The sequence below is a fragment of the Grammomys surdaster genome, unplaced genomic scaffold, assembly GCF_004785775.1.
Source record: "Grammomys surdaster isolate TR1022 unplaced genomic scaffold, NIH_TR_1.0 126612, whole genome shotgun sequence".
Lineage (NCBI taxonomy): Eukaryota > Metazoa > Chordata > Mammalia > Rodentia > Muridae > Grammomys > Grammomys surdaster.
Genome location: NW_021621401.1, coordinates 1,515,923 through 1,533,803, shown reverse-complemented (window position 1 = coordinate 1,533,803; position 17,881 = coordinate 1,515,923). Strand labels below are relative to the sequence as shown.

At 44.2% G+C, this 17,881-nt stretch overlaps 1 protein-coding gene across 1 annotated transcript in view; it reads right to left on the bottom strand.

Moving 5' to 3' along the window:
* The window catches only part of LOC114615160 (ATP-binding cassette sub-family A member 17), a 67,111-nt gene extending 55,217 nt beyond the window's left edge, over nt 1–11,894 (bottom strand). Inside the window, exons 1-5 of the mRNA XM_028760822.1 lie at nt 11,861–11,894; nt 11,595–11,697; nt 10,424–10,685; nt 2,402–2,529; nt 1,150–1,315 (exon numbers count right to left, since the gene is read on the bottom strand). Of these exons, the coding sequence (XP_028616655.1) occupies nt 1,150–1,315; nt 2,402–2,529; nt 10,424–10,685; nt 11,595–11,648 (610 nt within the window). The 5' untranslated portion in view covers nt 11,649–11,697; nt 11,861–11,894. The remainder of the gene's footprint in view (nt 1–1,149; nt 1,316–2,401; nt 2,530–10,423; nt 10,686–11,594; nt 11,698–11,860) is intronic.
* Nucleotides 11,895–17,881: the final 5,987 nt, after the last annotated feature.

The window sequence follows — 17,881 nt, the reverse complement described above, 5'->3', positions numbered from 1 at the left end:
AGAGAGAGAGAGAGAGAGAGAGAGAGAGAGAGAGAGAGAGAGAGAGAGAGCGCACTTGGCTAGTATATGTGAGAGCTCTGTCCCCAGGACTGTAAAAATGAACAACAAACAGAGTTAGAGGTAGGGCTCAGCAGTAGAGTGTACGTGGAGGGTAGTGGAGTGTTGGCCTCATAATGTGGGGAGTCCTGGGTTAGGTCCCTAATATTGCAGGGTTTGGGGAGGAGGCAGAAAAACAAGAGCACTACTTCCAGGTGGAAAAGGGAGGTCATGTAAACATTACATATTCATAATGTGTACGTCATGTTTCTTTCATGATGATGGCTATGTCTTCCCTAAATAATTGTGCATTCTTATTATACTTAGTGTGGTTCCACTCTGTGCTACATGTGTGCTGTCCAAGAAACACCAATAACGCCCACAAGTTCCCAGCAGGCTGCTTGAGGGCTGTGGAGACCTGGGGACTGTGCTCAAGGTAAATTTGGTGTCTGCCAAATTCTCTGTGCTCTGGTCCCTAACCACACCCATCAGGCAGAAGCTAGTGTGACAGAAATCAGAATGTGTCAATTCTATGTTCTCCGGGGTCTGGGATGCCTCTCCTGGCAGTAACCTTGGAAGCTGCCATTATACCAAGATGAATTCCCACACAGCATCCCTAACAGTCAGCAGCGCCCCTTCAGTACTAGAGATGAACATGAGGTTTGTGCGTGCTAGGCAAGTACCACTGGGGCACACGCCCAGCCCAGTAGTAACTTTCCTAAAATGGAAAGAAAAAAGGTAAAGGAGTCATTATTTTATATGAATTTTAACAAGTTAAAGAGAGGCACTTTAAGTTGTAGTTTGTAAAGAATCCTTTGAAAAGCAAAACATTAGAAACACAAAACCTTGTGCTCTTTGCTCTGGTAATATGTTTTCACTCTTTCAAGCAACTCAACGTCATTATAAACAATCAAAATACATACCTGCTGTTCTACTTACACTGGAATATCAGCCTTTTACTGAATGTCACGTTCTCCAAAGGCAGCTCCTTGGACCTCTGCTGAAAGGTTAATCTTAGCAAGCATTCAGTTAGCAAAACAGTATCACAAATATGTGGTACAGGGCAAAGAGGCTGTGCTCACGGTAATGTTACGGGCTTCAGAATCTCCTCACCAGGGTTTCCCCCATCGGCGTATGAAAACTCCCGGGGTGCTTGGCTTAGATTAGGGGGGTAAAGAAAGGCCGTGCACCAGCCTTCTATCTCCTCTTGAAAAAATAAATGCCTCGGAGGCGATACAAAGTTCCTCTGAACATAACTAAAGCGCAAGTCATACTTCACCTATGAGAAACAGGGAGAAAACATGTGACCATGAGAGCCTGGAACCCGGCAATGGTACAGGACAGAGCAAAACTGTCAGGTTTAACTCTGACTAGAGAAAAGCCCACACAGGCGGGTGTCCCTTCTAGAACCACACAGTGGTCTTTCCTCTATTTCCCTGGAAATTATTCCTGTCATCAACATAGGAAAATGGCAACGGACTGTACAGTACTCTGGAACCAGGTCACCTAGACCTCAGCCCCAAATTTCTTATTGAAGTACTGTCACCCTGGGAAAGCTACTTAACCTCAATCGTTATGCCTCAGCTTCCTCACAGGGAAGGGGGACAATAAGAAGAGCCTGTAGGGTTATACAACATGGTATCTGACGTGAATGTGACATTAACTCCTGCTGGTAAAACATTGTTTGTTTGTCTTTTTTATTAATCACAGTGCAAATTCTAAAGGTCACTAACCAGCCTGCATAGCACCAAAGCTACACCTGAGTGTTGTATCCACTGCAAAAACATAAATCAAATATCCTTGTTTAACATCCTGCTTTTTCTTTAAACACACATGCAGAGCTACCATACCTAAAGTCTGTTATATGGGTAGTAATGACAATTAACTAACCCAATGGGAAAATTCTTGCTCCCCATCTACCCAACTGCTCTGTCCTAAGCACTTTACATGCGTAAACCTGAGATCTAACTCATAAGCCAGGCACTACTTAAAATTCAACTACACAGGTAATGAAAAAGAGATTCTATTCAGAAATGTTAACAACTGTCCCAAGGTTATATACAGCCACTAAATTGCAGAGCTGGTATCCAAGATTCTCTGTGGCCAAGTGGAGGAGTTGAACAGCTGAACACACTCCATTCTGTACTGAGGACAGACACTCGCTCAGAACAGATATCTTTTAAACCGCTTGGAAATAATAACAGAGTGGGTTGTAAAACATGCACCTGGATTATTCATTCATTTCCCCCGGATATAAAATGCCAAAGCTGCCATGGAAAAAAGCCAAGGGGTAAACTGGTTTGATTAACCCATATTACGGGGTTGTTGTCACATAGTGAGATGGTTATAGGAAGGAGTCTCTTACCACAAGTGGCAAAGGTTCATTGCTGCTATTGAAGTAATGGTGAAAAACAATTCCCACCAGTACGTAGAAAGACTTGGGATCCTTAATTATATAGTTTTCAAATAAAGGCACTGAAGGAAAGCCTAGAACTACAAAGAGAAAAACCCAGTCAGTGAATAATAGCTGGGCAGGAAAGCAAGTGTTGGCATCACCCATCCGCCCAAGGAGATTTAAGATTCCAGCTTATTTCTCCAATTGGTCACTCAGTCATTCTGCAAACATATGAGCAAGAGAGAGAAACACAAGAAGACTAACAGGCATGAGTTTTAGCCAGGCAGTGGTGGTGCATTCATTTAATCCCAGAACTCAGGAGGCAGAGGCTGGTGGATCTCTCAGTTTGAGGACAGCCTGGACTACAGAACAAGTTCCGGGACAGCCAGGGCTACTCAGAGAAACATTGTCTTTTGTAGTCATGATTGTTTTTAGTTCAGAACTTATACTGGGAAGACTGACATCAAGGAAGTAATGCTGAGGAAGGGAATTGAAGTGCAAACTTAAGGGTTCTTTGGAAACTCGGTTGTGTTAGATGGTGTTTTGCTGGGGCAAACACATGAAGGAACGTTTAGCTGAAATAGACACAGGAGAAAGGATGTTCTGCTAAAGCAAGCACGTGAAAGGACACGTGATGAAAGATTCTTTGCTAAAGACATGAAATGTATTGGTCTGCATACATTGAATAGTTGAGCTGCATTTGTCAGGACTTCATAGAGGGAAAACCAAAAAACTTCTGGTGGCATGCTGCTGTTTCTTGCTGCTTCTGCAGACTTGGGCAGATTGACAGAGGGATGTTAGCTGAGACAGATGCACATGCTGAGGCAAGACCCGTGGAGGGCACATGACGTTTCAAAGGAGTACAAAAGAACTTGACAGTGACAGGCTGAGTTAGGCTTGCTTATAGAGCTAGCTGTGCAATGGTTGTTGGTCTTCACTGATCTTCACTTTGCTGACAGACGCACAGCCAAAAACTTCTGCTGTTCCTGTTGGCCCTGGTCCCTCCTGCTGACTCTAGCTGAGGCTGAGGCCTGGCTGTCTCTGCTAGGTAGTGCCATTACTGCTGATCCGTGTTTGCTATCCCGACTCTACCTAATTGGACTGCTGGTAGTAAAATGTTTGTGAGAGGATGGGGGAGCTGCTGCTGACCTGTGAACTGAACTGCCGATTTCCAGACAACACAGATGGGAGTTGCTCCAAAGAACCTTTCTAAACAGATCCACTCTACCCCATCCTGCCCCCTGTGTCTTTTCTTTTCCACAACCTCTGGTAGGTGGTAGGCTACAAGGGAGGTTAAAGCCTTTCAGATCCATCATTAAAAGTATGTAGTGAAAAACTTGAAGTTACAGGGAATAGGGTTGTTTTGTTTTGTTTGTATTTAAGACAGAGTGCCCTTGTGTAGCCCTGGCTGTCCTGGAACTCACTTTGTAGTCCAAGCTGGCTTCAAACTCAGAGATCTGCCTGTCTCAGTCTCCCAAGTGCTGGGATTAAAGGTGTGTGCCGCCACCACCCGGCTGAGAGAGTGGTTCTCATTCATTAATTATTCTGTATGCTATGTTAGTCCAAGAGCATGTGGAGGCCACAGTATCATTTTGGAGTTGGTTCTTGCTGTGGTTTGAATAGCTATGGCTCCCATAGACTCATGTGTCTGAATGCTTGGCCTATAAGGGGTGGCACCATTAGAAGGTGTGGCCTTGTTGGAAGAAGTGTGGGGCTATGGGCTTTAAAGTCTCCTGTACTCAGGCTACAAACAATGTGGCACACAGTCTCCTTCAGCTGTCTCCAGATCAAGATGTAGACGTCTTGTCTCCTCCAGCATCCTGTCTGCCTGCATGCTGCCATGCTTCCCACCATGATGATAATGGACTGAACCTCTGAAACTGTAAGCCAGCCCCAATTAAATGGTTTCTTTTATAAGAAGGCCATAATGTCTCTTCAAAGTAATAAAACCCCGTGACAGTTCTCTTCTTCCATCTTTATATGGATTCCAGGGATTGAACTCAATGATCAGATTTATGTGGCAAGCACCTTTATGCATGCAGCTGTGATGCTGACCGTAACCTTTGGTTACATAACTTGAGACGTGGATCAGGCTTTATTGTTTCCGTTCAAGGATTGTTGCTTATTGACCATGGCACATTTGTGGTGGGTTTTCTTTGAGATACAGAATGAGGTCTCTTTTTTTCTTAACTTTTTATCAGTTCTTTGTGAATTTCACATCATGCATCCCAACCCCACTCGTCTCCCCCATCCCATACCCGCCTTCCATCCTCGCAACATCCTAACAGAGTTAAAAAAGAACCTCCCTGTGAAAGCTATAGTGTGTCACAGTGTATCCCGCAGTACTCCCTTTTGTCCACACCTCTTTGCTTGCAAATGTTCATTGCAATGACTCTTTGGTCTGGTACGAGGCCTCTGGCTTCTGCTACTCTATCAATATGGGAACCTCACTGGGACTCCTCTGGAATTCCTGGGGCTGGAGAGATGTCTCAGTGGTTAATAGCACTTGCTGGTCTTGCAAAGGGTCCAGGTTTGGGTTCCAGCATCCATATGGTAGCTTACAACCAACTGTAACGCCAGCCCCAGAGGATCTTATACCTTCATATGACCTCCACAGGTACCAGACACACATGGTACACATAAAAGAAAACACTTACACACAAATAAAAATAATAATTAAAAATAATTGTTTTTTATATTTCCTGTATTTACTATACATTTAAGATTATAATTTTTTTCTTTTCTTTATATAAAGGCCCAGCGTGGTGAGAGAGCTTCTTTTCCTTCCTTCCTCCTTGCTGCCCCACCCCTATAGGATTTCTTTCTGTAGCCCTGGCTGTCCTGGAACTCATTTTGTAGACCAGACTGCTCTTGAACTCAGATATCCACCTGCCTCTACCTCCCAAGAGTTAAGATTATTTTTTACTTATTATTTTATGTGAATGAGTGTTTTGTCTGCATATATGAATGTGCACCATGTGTGTGTCTGGTGCCCTCAGAGGACAGAAGAAGATAATGACTCCCCTAGCACTGTAGTTACAGATGGTAACTACAGATGGTTGTGAGCCACTGTATGGGCTAGGAATTGAACCCAGGTCCACTGCAATTACAGCCAGTGTTCTTTTTTTTTTTTAAGGTTTATTTACTTTATGTATTTGAGTACACTTTAGACACACCAGAAGAGGGCATACGGACCCCATCCATTACAGATGGTTATGAGCTACCATATGGTTGGTGGGAATTGAACTCAGGACCTCTGGAAGAGCGACCAGTGCTCTTAACTGCTGAGCCATCTCTCCTGCCCCCACAGCCAGTGTTCTTAACTACTGAGCCATATCTTTACACCCTAGCTTCTTCATTTGTGCCATCTTTTCCTTCCTGATTTCTGCAAATTCCACTTCTTCCCAATTGTCCTTCTAGATAATAGCTCTCTTTTGTTTGTTTTTCCAAGACAGGGTTTCTTTCTTCTTGTAGCTCTCTGGCTGTCCTGGAACTTATTCTGTAAACCAGGCTGGCATCGAACTCCCAAGTGCTGGGATTAAAGGTGTTCACTGGCACCCCCAAGCCCATCCCTCAAAACCCCAGCTTTAAAGAAATCCCTTTCAAAACATACTACATCACATGACTTCTTTTCTTAAACCATTGTCATGGCTGCCTTTTTGTATGTAGAGGAAAAACTTAAACACTTCAACATGTTCCGCAAGGTTCTGAATTACTTGAACTCAATCAACTTCTCAGTCTCTCCTCCCTCTCACCCAAACTCTCCATTCCTCTCCTTTAACTTGGCTTTCTGACTTTCGGATATTCAGATATCTAAGTGCTTTCTGACTCTGAACCCCACTATTCTCTTCCTGCCTGCAAAGCCCCTTGCTCCTAGAAGCTCTCCCTGCTATTACAAATGGCTTGTTCCTTATAATTCGTCTTAACCAACTGACATCCCCAAAGAAGAGTTGATTTTATTTTATTTTATTTTATTTTATTTTATTTTATTTTATTTTATTTTATTTTATTTTGGTTTTTCGAGACAGGGTTTCTCTGTGTGTAGCCCTGGCTGTCCTGGAACTCACTCTTTAGACCAGGCTAGCCTCGAACTCTCGAACTCAGAGATCCGCCTGCCTCTGCCTCCCAAGTGTTGTTTTTATTTTATAATCTCATATTAATGAATAAATTAAGCTAGAGTAGTATTTTAGTTACTGGGAAGCATAAAACAACACTTTCAGAACAATGCTTCTCAGACAGCATCAGAGCTGCCTGTCCTCTGTGTAAAGAAGCAGGCAGGCTAACTTCAGATCGTCACCATCCTCTCCTCCACACCCCCAGTCTCATCCCAGCTCTGTAACACACTGCCTGTTATGCAGTCCCCCAGTCTCTTCTCCAGCTCTGTAACACACTGCCTGTTGTGGCCTCTCCTCACTCTCTGCTTCCACTCCAGGGGACTAACCAGACTCTAGTAGACCTCCCTGCTTTCCTTCTTCCTGTGGACCCTCTCAGTATTCCCAGACCCCACTTCTAAGTGTCGGCTTCCAATAACTAGAAACACATTTTACCCAGAACCCACAGTGGGCACACCTACCAGGATCCCAGAAGAATTCCCTACCAGACAACACCCACCCACCACATCCTCCTGAAACCCAGAAAAGGCAACAGAGACCAAGGGACAAAGCGTTCACGAACAAAGATAAGATCAGACAACAATTAGCAACTAGAATTACAATCATCCCAAATCCAGATGCCTAGAAGCCAGTGTAAAAACACAGTAACAGACGGGACAGTGCACCTCCACTAACTGGGTTACATCTAATTTAGTTGTTGGCCAAAGAGGTCCCATGGGAGTCCCCAAATAACCCAGGCTGTTGCTAAGACTATAGGTTGTTCTCCACAAACTGACCACAAGGTTCTATTGCTGAACACAATACTTGTCCTCACTGAACACAGGTCAAACCTGCGCTTATATAGAGCCTTCACCCCTACGCGCTAGTGTCTTTGGTATATGAAGGCACGCTGCATAATGCTAAAGGGGAAAGTAGACAAGAACAAAGCCTCAAAACCTTTGACCTACAACGGCGTCCTGACTGCAAGATATGCTAGTACAATCAATAGTGGCCTAAGGCTTGTGGAGGTGACCAAATCAGCATCTCGTTTGACTTATGATCCATTCCATGAGATGGAACCCATACCCAACACTGCTTGGAGGACCAAGAACCTGAGACTAGACAGCCTAGGGACCTGAGGTAAAACCAAATACTACCATTCTACTAAAAGAATCGGCAATGAAATGACTCCTAATGACATCCTGCTATACTCATAGATGGATGCATTGCTCAGCCATCATCAGTAAAGCTGCTTCTTGAAGCAGAATGAAATGCATACAGAGACCCACAGCCAGACCTTATACAGAAAGTGAGAGACCTCGGAACAGTCAGTCCTAAACAGATGTCTCCGTCAATCTCTCCCCTGGGGCCCAGGGAACCTTGAGGAAGAGAAGGCATACAGAGTAGAAGAGCCAGAGGGGACGGAGGGCACCAAGGAAACAAGGCCCTCTAAGGACAGGCACACATATAAGCTCACAGAGATGGAGGCAGTGTGTGCAAGGCTGCACGAGTCTGCACTGATGGTGTCCCGGTACTCAAAGGAGAAGTGGACACGTGCCCCCATCTTTAACCCTGAAGCTATCTCCAGTTGGTAACCACTTCCAAATGCAATTTTAATTTTCTTCAAGGGAGCCTCACTTGAGGAAACCACTCTTAAGGGTAGGCCACATGGCCAGCAGTAGACAGCCAACAGAAGACAAACTCAATAGCGTCTTTGGAGCGTCCTTGGTTAAATAATGCCACATCAGGATTTTCTTTCCTTTTTTGTTTTTGTTTTTTAAGTTGTGTTATTTTTATTTTATTTATATATAGCCTATTTTTCTCTCTTTTCACCATTAGATCCTTGCTTATATATTATGGCTTCCAGTTTAGTGTTTTTATAGGACTCCAGAGTATGCGAACGTCTGGGTCTCAGTATCTATATCAGCTTTCTGTGTATTTTCTTAGGCTCTTTCTTTTGGTTTTTTTTGTTTTGTTTTGTTTTGTTTTTCGAGACAGGGTTTCTCTGTGTAGCCCTGGCTGTCCTGGAACTCACTCTGTAGTCCAGGCTGGCCTCGAACTCAGAAATCCGCCTGTCTCTGCCTCCCAAGTGCTGGGATTAAAGGCGTGCGCCACCACCGCCTGGCAGGCTCTTTTTTTTTAATTCGTTTGTTTTGTCCTATTTCAACATGTTAGCTTTGGTTTTATCATATTGTATTATAGTTTATTACTCTCCCTTAGAAGCCTGGTTGTTTTCTCAGGAGAGACAGAAAGGGGATGAACCCAGATTTGGCGGGGGTGGGGGGGAACTGGGAGAGTAGAGGGAGGGGAAACCATAATTAGCATACATTACGTGAAAAATTTTTTTTTTTTTTTTTTTTTTGGTTTTTCGAGACAGGGTTTCTCTGTGTAGCCCTGGCTGTCCTGGAACTCACGCTGTAGACCAGGCTAGCCTCGAACTCTCGAACTCAGAAATCCGCCTGCCTCTGCCTCCCAAGTGCTGGGATTAAAGGCGTGCGCCACCACCGCCCGGCGAAAATTTTTTAAAAATATATTTTTAATAAAAGAAAAAAAAAACTGTCCACATTGAGTGGCAACAGAGCTGGGAGTAATGCAACCTTTTCTTTTTAAATTTGTATTCTATATCTTATTAGAATATCTTTATAATAGTATATATAACAATCATAGTGATTCTGGAAAACCTCTTGTGTGAACACCACATTTGGAAAACTTCTATTCATTTGGTCAAACTGCCATATTCAATAACTATTTACTGGGTCACCTCCTATAGTCCAGGTACTATAAGGGACACAGTGGCGACCAAACCAGACATAGTCCTCTGTCCTTATGAAGATAAAAGTGAAGTGGCGAAATGTGCACAACACACAGAAAACTGGTAAGGATGCAATTAAGACACTTATAAAAATACTGATGGAATGTCAAAGGGGCCTTCGTAAAGAACAAGGCAGTGGAGAGAAACAGAAAGCTGTCTATTTAGCTGCCTTCCTAAAACCCAGAGAGACTGGCACAGCAAAGGCTGGTGAAAAGCGACACACAGGAAGAGGGTATTGAAGAAAGCACAGAGAAAAGTAGTACGGAGGAAGCTAGAGAGAAAAGGACCTAGTGAAGAGTGTCTCTGTGTGTGGAAACCATAGACGAGTGTAAGCAGGGGATGGCAAAATCCTAGTGGCCTTCTGAGTACCTTCCTGCCTCTGTTTGGAGAAAAGCAGAGAAATCTGTTAGAATCTGTGAGAACTTTCGTTTTTTGATTAGTAAGAGATGTGTAATGTATTGGCTGGTTTTGTGTGTCAACTTGACACAAGCTAGAATCATCCATCAGAGAGGAAGGAGCTTCAGCTGAGAAAATGCCTCCATAAAATCTAACTATAAGGCATTTTCTCAATTAGTTATCAATGGAAGAGGGCCCAGCCCATGGTTGGTGGTGCCACCCCTGGGTTGGCAGTTACTAGATTCTGTAAGAAAGCAGGCTGAGCAAGCCATGGGAGCAAGCCAGTCAACAGCACCCCACCATGACTGTTAAGCCTCGGTAAAATAACAAAAATGCAGCCTGGGCAGCTTCCCTTCAACCACCACCTCATCCAGTCCCCAGATTTTGAAGCACTTTTGTAAGAACTCTCAGGACAAAAACTTCAAACCACACTATGAGAATGCCCTCCCAGGATGGCACGATGGCCCCAGCACACCTAACAACCTGAGTTAATTTCCAGGACCCCCCTGGTAGGGGAGAAATGGTGCTGGCAAGATGTGAGTGGCAACTTCCACTCACTCATGTGCCATCACATGTACACATACACACATCTGTACTCACACTCATCATAAGTAAATGCAGTAAGACATGTTAGGGAGACCAAAAAAAAAAAAAAAAAAAGAAATGCCCTCCCTATCCCATCTTATAGCTGACCTTCAAAGTCAACAGCAAAGGTTCCCTCCACCACTTCAGTAATGGCTTTCAAGGTCTCGCTTTTGGAAGGGATGTAAGCCAACTGAAATTTACTTTTCAGAGGATAGTTATGGAAATATACTGGCAGTAAACTGACATCAACGGCCGGGTAGTTGGTAGCTGACTTCTTTCTCGGCATACTATTCAAACGAAGATACAATACAATTGCAGAAAACAGTAACGGCATCAACATTTCCAGGAGAGTTATCAGAGTCTTCCGCTTCTAAAACGGAAGCAACAGCTGTGTGTTAGCTGCAGACAAGACCCAAGTATAAATGCCTACCTGGCAAGTGTTCCTCTGCTTAAAACCCCGGGGCCCAAGAGGCTTTCTTAGTACTCTCTTAGCATGCACGAAGCCTGATCCCCAGTGTTGAATAAGCCAAGAGGTTTGAAGGCAGAAAGATCAGAAATTCAAGGTCATCCTTGGCTACTTAGGAAGTTTGAGCCCATCCTTTGATATATGAAACCCCACCTCAAAAAACAAGCACCCTCTTTTCTTTCCTCTTGCTTCCCTACACAAAACCCAGAAAAGGGAAAGGCAGAATGAGAGCAAGCACCCCCATTTAGCTCTTTTATACCATCAGTGGCTATAAATCAATAACAGGGGTTGCATTTAACAATGGGAGTTAACTGAATTCATTACTTTGGGAGCGGTTTTCACAAATGAAGTTCATTATTGTTCTTGAACTTGATATTAGTCACGGTGATGTCAACCTGACAGAACCCAAAATCACTTCAGAGACGGGCTTCTGGGTGTGCCTGTGGGGATTACCTTCTCTTAACCGAAGTGAGAAGACTTGATTCCTGTGAGCGGAGCTATTCCCTAGCTAGGGTCTCAGACCGCATAAATGAGAAAGGGGGACTGAACAGTATGCATTCACTGTCCTTTGCTTCCTGACTGTGGGTGTGACAGGATCAGCCAATTCAAGCTCCTCCCGAAATGACCTTCCCAAAGCAATAACTCTACCTCTAAGTATAGAGGTGTGTCAGAATAAACCCTTTCTCCCTAAGTTACTTTTGTCAGGGTGTTTTATCTCAGCAACAGAAGAGAAACTAAGACTGAATTTATTTAACTTAAATACGCAGCTATCCCCGAGGACCCACATTTTCCCCACAGGCAGCACTTCCTTACCTTTATGATGAAATTCTTCCAGAGAAGAAGCCTTAGCTTCTTGAACACTTCCATTTTTCTTTTCCCAACTGAAGAAGAGGCTCAACACTAGTCAGGAAACAAACTGAGAAAACGGTAAGAAATATTCTTTCAGCTAGACTCCGTGGCACACACCTTTAATCCCAGCACTTGGGAGGCAGAGGCCAGCCTGGTCTATATAATGAATTCCAGGACAAGAGCCACACAGTGAGACCTTATTTCAAATAAACAAATTTTAAAAGGCATACTCTTTGAAGTCTTTATTAACTTTCTTCTCATGGGATTTTGGAACGCTGTCAAATTATTTTTCTTCTTTCCTATTGTTTCTCCTCAGTCTCTTGGGGGAAGGTCTTTCCCTCCTCTCCTCAGCCTGTAAACACTAAGGTACCACAGGGCTCAATCTCTGGACTCTTTTTCATGGCAACAACAGTTACTCCACAGGTGACCTCACTTTGCCATGACAGGACCCAGCTATGTTCGGATGACATCTACTTTCATTTCACTAGCTTGGACTTTGCCTCCAGCTCTTTTCCCAACTATTCGACCACAGGATATCTGCTCCAACCCCGCTGCGTTTTATCTTCAAACTGACCTGGTCAATTCATGGTCCTCCTAAAACAAGCTGTCCTACTGTCTCCTTTACCTCAGCTCATCCGCCCCAGCCTTCGAGTTAAAGGCTACTACGGCCTTCCCTTTTGAGGCCTAAATGCAGGTTGTCACAAACCTATTTGTCCAGTCTTTGAAATATTTCCAGAATATGACACCTTTCACCCCCTAGATTCTTATCATCTCTTGCTCTGCCTGACTTTTTGCAATAGCCCTGGCAGTACAAACACATCTGATCTTGCCGTCTTCCAACTCATTTTTTTGTTTGTTTGATTTTGTTTTTGTTTTTCGAGACAGGGTTTCTCTGTGTAGCCCTGGCTGTCCTGGAACTCACTCTGTAGACCAGGCTGGCCTCGAACTCAGAAATCCACCTGCCTCTGCCTCCCAAGTGCTGGGATTAAAGGCGTGCACCACCACCGCCCAGCCCAACTCATTTTCTATGCGATGATAAGAATAACAAAGTTCAAGTCAGATCACCTCCACTCCACCACAACCTCCAATGGCTCTCAGCTCTCTCCAAGAAAAAGCCTTGCCTTCTCATGTCCTAGAAAGTTCTACAGTATAGAGTTCCTTCACCCATCTACTTGAGTGTTCCTGCCACTACATCACAGGCCTGTTCCCAAACCCAACAACACACACCACTGCACCAACATTTGGGTGTCTTTTTCCAAGTACACAGTTCCTCTGTGTCTGTACATGGACAGCTCTACAATTACTTTTTTGGATATTTTATTCAGAAGTTACTTTCTCAGTGAGGTTTTTAATTGACCATTCTAAATAAAATCTCAATGTTTTAAAACATCTCTTATTTGCTTTTCATGTTATTTTTCTTCTTAGCATATTTAAGTGAAGAAATGTTCTTTATTTCAGGACTGGGGAGATGGCTCAAGAAATGGCTCAGTGGGTAAAAATGTGCTGCACAAAATGCTTGCAGGGCTCGAGTTCAGTCCTCAACGCCCATGTAAAAGTCAGGCATGGCAGTGCATGCCTGTCATCCCTGTACTAGCTGAGCAGGGGCAGGCAGATATAATGAAATATGTGAGAACTGGGGCCAATTTCAGTGACAGACCCTGTCTTACAGAAGATTCGAGACTGGAGGGTTGGCTTAGCACTTAAGAGTGCATCCTAGCCAGGCAGTGGTGGCGCACGCCTTTAATCGCAGCACTTGGGAGGCAGAGGCAGGTAGATTTCTGAGTTTGAGGCCAGCCTGGTCTACAGAGTGAGTTCCAGGACAGCCAGGGCTACACAGAGAAACCCTGTCTCGAAAAACCAAAAACAAAACAAAAAAACAAACAAATAAAAAAGAGTGTGTCCTACTTTCCAGAAGACCCAAGTTCAGTTCCCAGCATTCACATGCAGCGGCTGACAACTGCCTGCACCTACAGCTCTAAAAGATCTAGCATGATCTACTGGCCTCTGCAGGTACTCAAACATACATGTACATACTTACACATACATACATAACACGCACACATGCACATACATACGTATATACACATCACAGAAGGAGAGAATGAGAAAGAACAAGCCAGACACATAAATAAATAAAATGAATATTAAAAAAATAAGATACAGTAGGAGGTGCTACCATAACCAGCTATACCCACATTAAAAACAAACAAACAAACAAACAAACCAAAAACAGCTGGTTGGTGGTGGTGCAGGCCTTTAATCCCAGCACTTGGAGGCAGAGGCAGGCAGATCTCTGGATTCAAGGCCAGCCTGGTCTACAGAATAAGTTCCAGGATAGCCAGGATTACACAGAGAAACCCTGTCTCAAAAACAAACAAACAAACAAACAAACACCCTTCAAATCATCATATTGATTTTGTTTTTCTATAATTAAATGTATGAGAATAAATATTTATGGGGAAAAAAGAGGTTTACAGCTTTGGGGGCTGAAAGCCCACATAGCACCAAGCTCTGACTGTGCCAAGCTCTGGCTGTGCCAAGCTCTGGCAGTGGTCCCTGTGGTTTCGTCAGCTCATGCAGGTTGTACCACAATGGTAAGAAAACACTCAGAACTTGAATCCTAAGGCAGGATGCCAAAGTGTGGCTGTGAACTGAGGTCCCACAAGAACTGTGCAGAGGGAATCTCTCATGTACTGTATGGAAGCATTCACCTGTCTGTAAAATACTGACTAGCCAATAAGTGGAGGCAGGATTAGAGGGTGGGACATCTGAGAGAGTGAGAGGGGCGGGGGGAAAGGGAAGACTGGGCCAGACATAGAGGAAGATGTTTGCATGAAGCTGAGGGCCAGTAGCCAGTCACTTGGTGAGACTTAGGATAGAATAAACAGATAGTTAAGGTATGAGCTACTCAGAGAACAGGCCCAAGTTATTGGCCTAGGCATTTATTCATATATAAGAAGTCTCAGAGCTGTTGTTTCAGGGAATGAAGAGACTGGGTAGAAAAACACAAGGTTTCAGAAGGATTTAACTACAGAATGTGTTCTCTTTCCCAAGAGTCTCCCAATGACTAGAGGATTTATCACAAGGCCCCATCTTTTAAAGGTACTATCATGTCAAGATCACCATACTGTGGAAGACAAATTACAACATTCAAGCAATAGAATATGTTAAGATGATCACATACCACAACCTAGGGAGAGCCATCCTAGGATTTGGAAGGTAGTATAACATAAGAAAATCAACCAACACAATGACAACAATAACAACAATAACAACAACAAAAGTCCCACATGATTATCTCAAAGGATATAGAAAAGGTAAACGACAAAATTCAATACTCTTCCCAGTACTCAAGAGGCACAGGTGGGAGGATCAGAGAGTCAAGGTTATCTTCCAGCATAGTGAGTTTGAGACCTGCCTGGGCTACATGGGACCAAAAAGGGAACAGGGGCAGGAATGGTACACACACTCTTTATCCCAGCAATTGGGAGGCAGAGGCAGGTGGTTCTTTGTGAGTTTGAAGCCAGACTGGTCAACATAAAGAGTTCCAGGCCAACCAGAGCTATATAGTGAGACCCTGTCTCAAAAGATAAAAGGCAGTGAGGAATGAGGCCGGCCTTAGTGACCCAAATAGGTGATCTCAGCATCCCACAGGCCTCTGCAAGAGGACTGAAAGTCTGAGGTTAGCCTGGACTGCATAGTGATTTTCAGTCCAGCCTAAGTTATAAAGTAAGACTCTGTTTCAAAATACACACATATATCAAATGAAAAAGAAATGAATACATTTCTATTTTCCAACTACATGGTTTTAAATGTAGGAAATAACACACATACACACACACACACACAAATACTCAAGATCATGAGTTTGAAGCCAGCCTGAGCTATGTAGTGAGACCTCACATAATCCTCACCTCCTACTGGAAAAAATAAAAATAAAAGAAACTATTCTACAGCAAAACATACTCAGTGGAGAATTTCCCAAGCACAAGAGAGAGATGCAAATGTCTTATGTCAAATTTATATCTATGGAAAACTCTATATATTTACACAAACAGGTAAAAAGTCTAAGGAGAGTATTTACTGAACAAAATGGCACAGAAAGAGGGTGGGCCTCTTGTTTAAAATGGCAGGCCTTTGTTTAAAATTTGAACAAGAATATATTCATATAATACTTGTTAAATTTGGGAATATACTAAGTCATCTATATGAATCACCTCTAAAATTTCTAGATGATTAAAAGCTATGCAAATTACATTTGAAGCAAGATATTTAGTGATTCACACAAGCACCACTATGGCAATGTTGCTACAGTTTCTGTGCTACTTGGACATTCACTAGAACAAGCCTAAATAATTCACTGACACAGTCAACAGATGTATACACATTTCCATGTGATTGTGTTTAGTTTCAAATGACAATATCTTCAGTTCTAACAACACATTGCTGAAGACTCTGAAGTCGTTCAGATAGGTTCTTTAATACTTCCGTTTCAAGTTTCATCTGTACACCTTCAATACACAGTAAAATGTGACTTTAACACCAGACACCTACTTTGTGAGATTCTGAGGAACATTCAATACTCTCAACTTCATCTTTACCTAAGGGAATTCTAAGTCACCCAGCTCTTTTCCTAGATTTAGTTCTGCAGAACTAGGATTAGGTTTGGAAAGGACTAAAGAATTGCAAACTTAAATTGATTTAAGTTGAAAAACGGCAAGTACTGTTTTGAAAGAAAAGTGATTAAGTTTAACGAATGGGAAAGACACTTTGGTTTGGAAGGAAGACGGAGAGAAAGTCGTTGGGGACAAAGTCTTTTGGAGATGTTTATAGCACACTAATAATCCAAATCCCCACCTTGCCTTAACTGTCCTCCTCAACGCACCCCTGCCTGGTTGTTAGAGACTGCCGTTTAAGTTCGAGGCATGATGATAATCACTTAAGCATGCATTTTTCTTATTTCACTTTGGAAAAAAAGTGGTGATTGGGAGGAAACAGCAAGCTTTGAATTTGCTGTAACTACCATTTCAATTTTAGGAATAAGAAATTAAGATTCTGGAAAGTAAAATGACTTGAATACACTAGTAAAGGACTCAAGACCTGAAGCCAGGTCTTTGTGACTCCTTTATTCAGCAAACTTGACTAGAGCTGTTTCTGGATGAGGTGTTCTAGGACCGCAGGGAACTGACAATGTGCCAGGCAAGGGGTCTTTCCTCAGGGAGCCCATCTTCTGGGTTAGCCATACTGGATCCTAGAGAGCGAGAGGTTATGACCACAGTGTAACTGGCATTCATTCGAAGTCACAATCCCAGGGTTACCTTAAGGCTCAGCCGGTCTGGTCCGCAGCCCAGAAGCAGAGGAGGGCTGCACCTCACTCACCGCCGGCACTTAATCCGTGGCCACGGGCGCTCAGGAACCCGGTGGATCGCCCGCGACGACTGTTGGCCCCGCGACACAGTCACGCCCACGCTCAACCGGGTGACCCGCTTCTCCCCGACCGGCCTCGCGGCTGCACAGGCTTCAGGAACCTGTGATTCCACTGCCATTCCCTCCTGCCTGAGCCCAGGGCACGCAGATGCTCGCACCCTACTGTCTGAAGGAACCACAACCCCTCCCACCTCTCGCCTAAGAGTGCCTCCATGGCTGTCTACCGCCTAGAAGAGCTTCCAACGCCCCAGTCTCCTGGGCGAAGGGACCCCGACGCCCTGCCTTCTGTCTGAAGGAACCCAGATCCCTGAGAACCCCCTCCCACTCTCACCCCGACTGTATTCTAGTGGTGCTGCTGGGCTGGACCGTGACCTCCACTTAACTAGCTGCCAGCTGTCGCCCCTGAAAGGTTCCTAGACCTAACCTCACTAGGGCTTGGGTTCCTTCTGCTGAGGCGAGAACAGAAAGTAGCACCTTCTCTTGGTGACAGAAGTGAGATGGGAAGAGGGCCCTGAGGAGAAAGGGGAACTTGAAATAATAAATCCCGCTGCGAAAGTGAAATTCTTGATGTTACAGCCTCAACTGCTTTGAAACACATTTGTTCAGAGACGAGCTTCAGGCCAGCGGCCGCGAGGCTCAGAACCCCAGCCTAAGGCCTGCTGCTTGCTGGACGCGGACAAGGGCGTGCGGCATGATCAGTCGCGGACGTACGGAGAAAACCCGCAGGGGCAGCCCATCACGCAAGCTCAAAGCAGTCCCACGCCACCCCGCCCCGCTCGCGCGCGCCCGCTGGAGGTGCGACCTGCGTGGAGACCTGCGCAGAC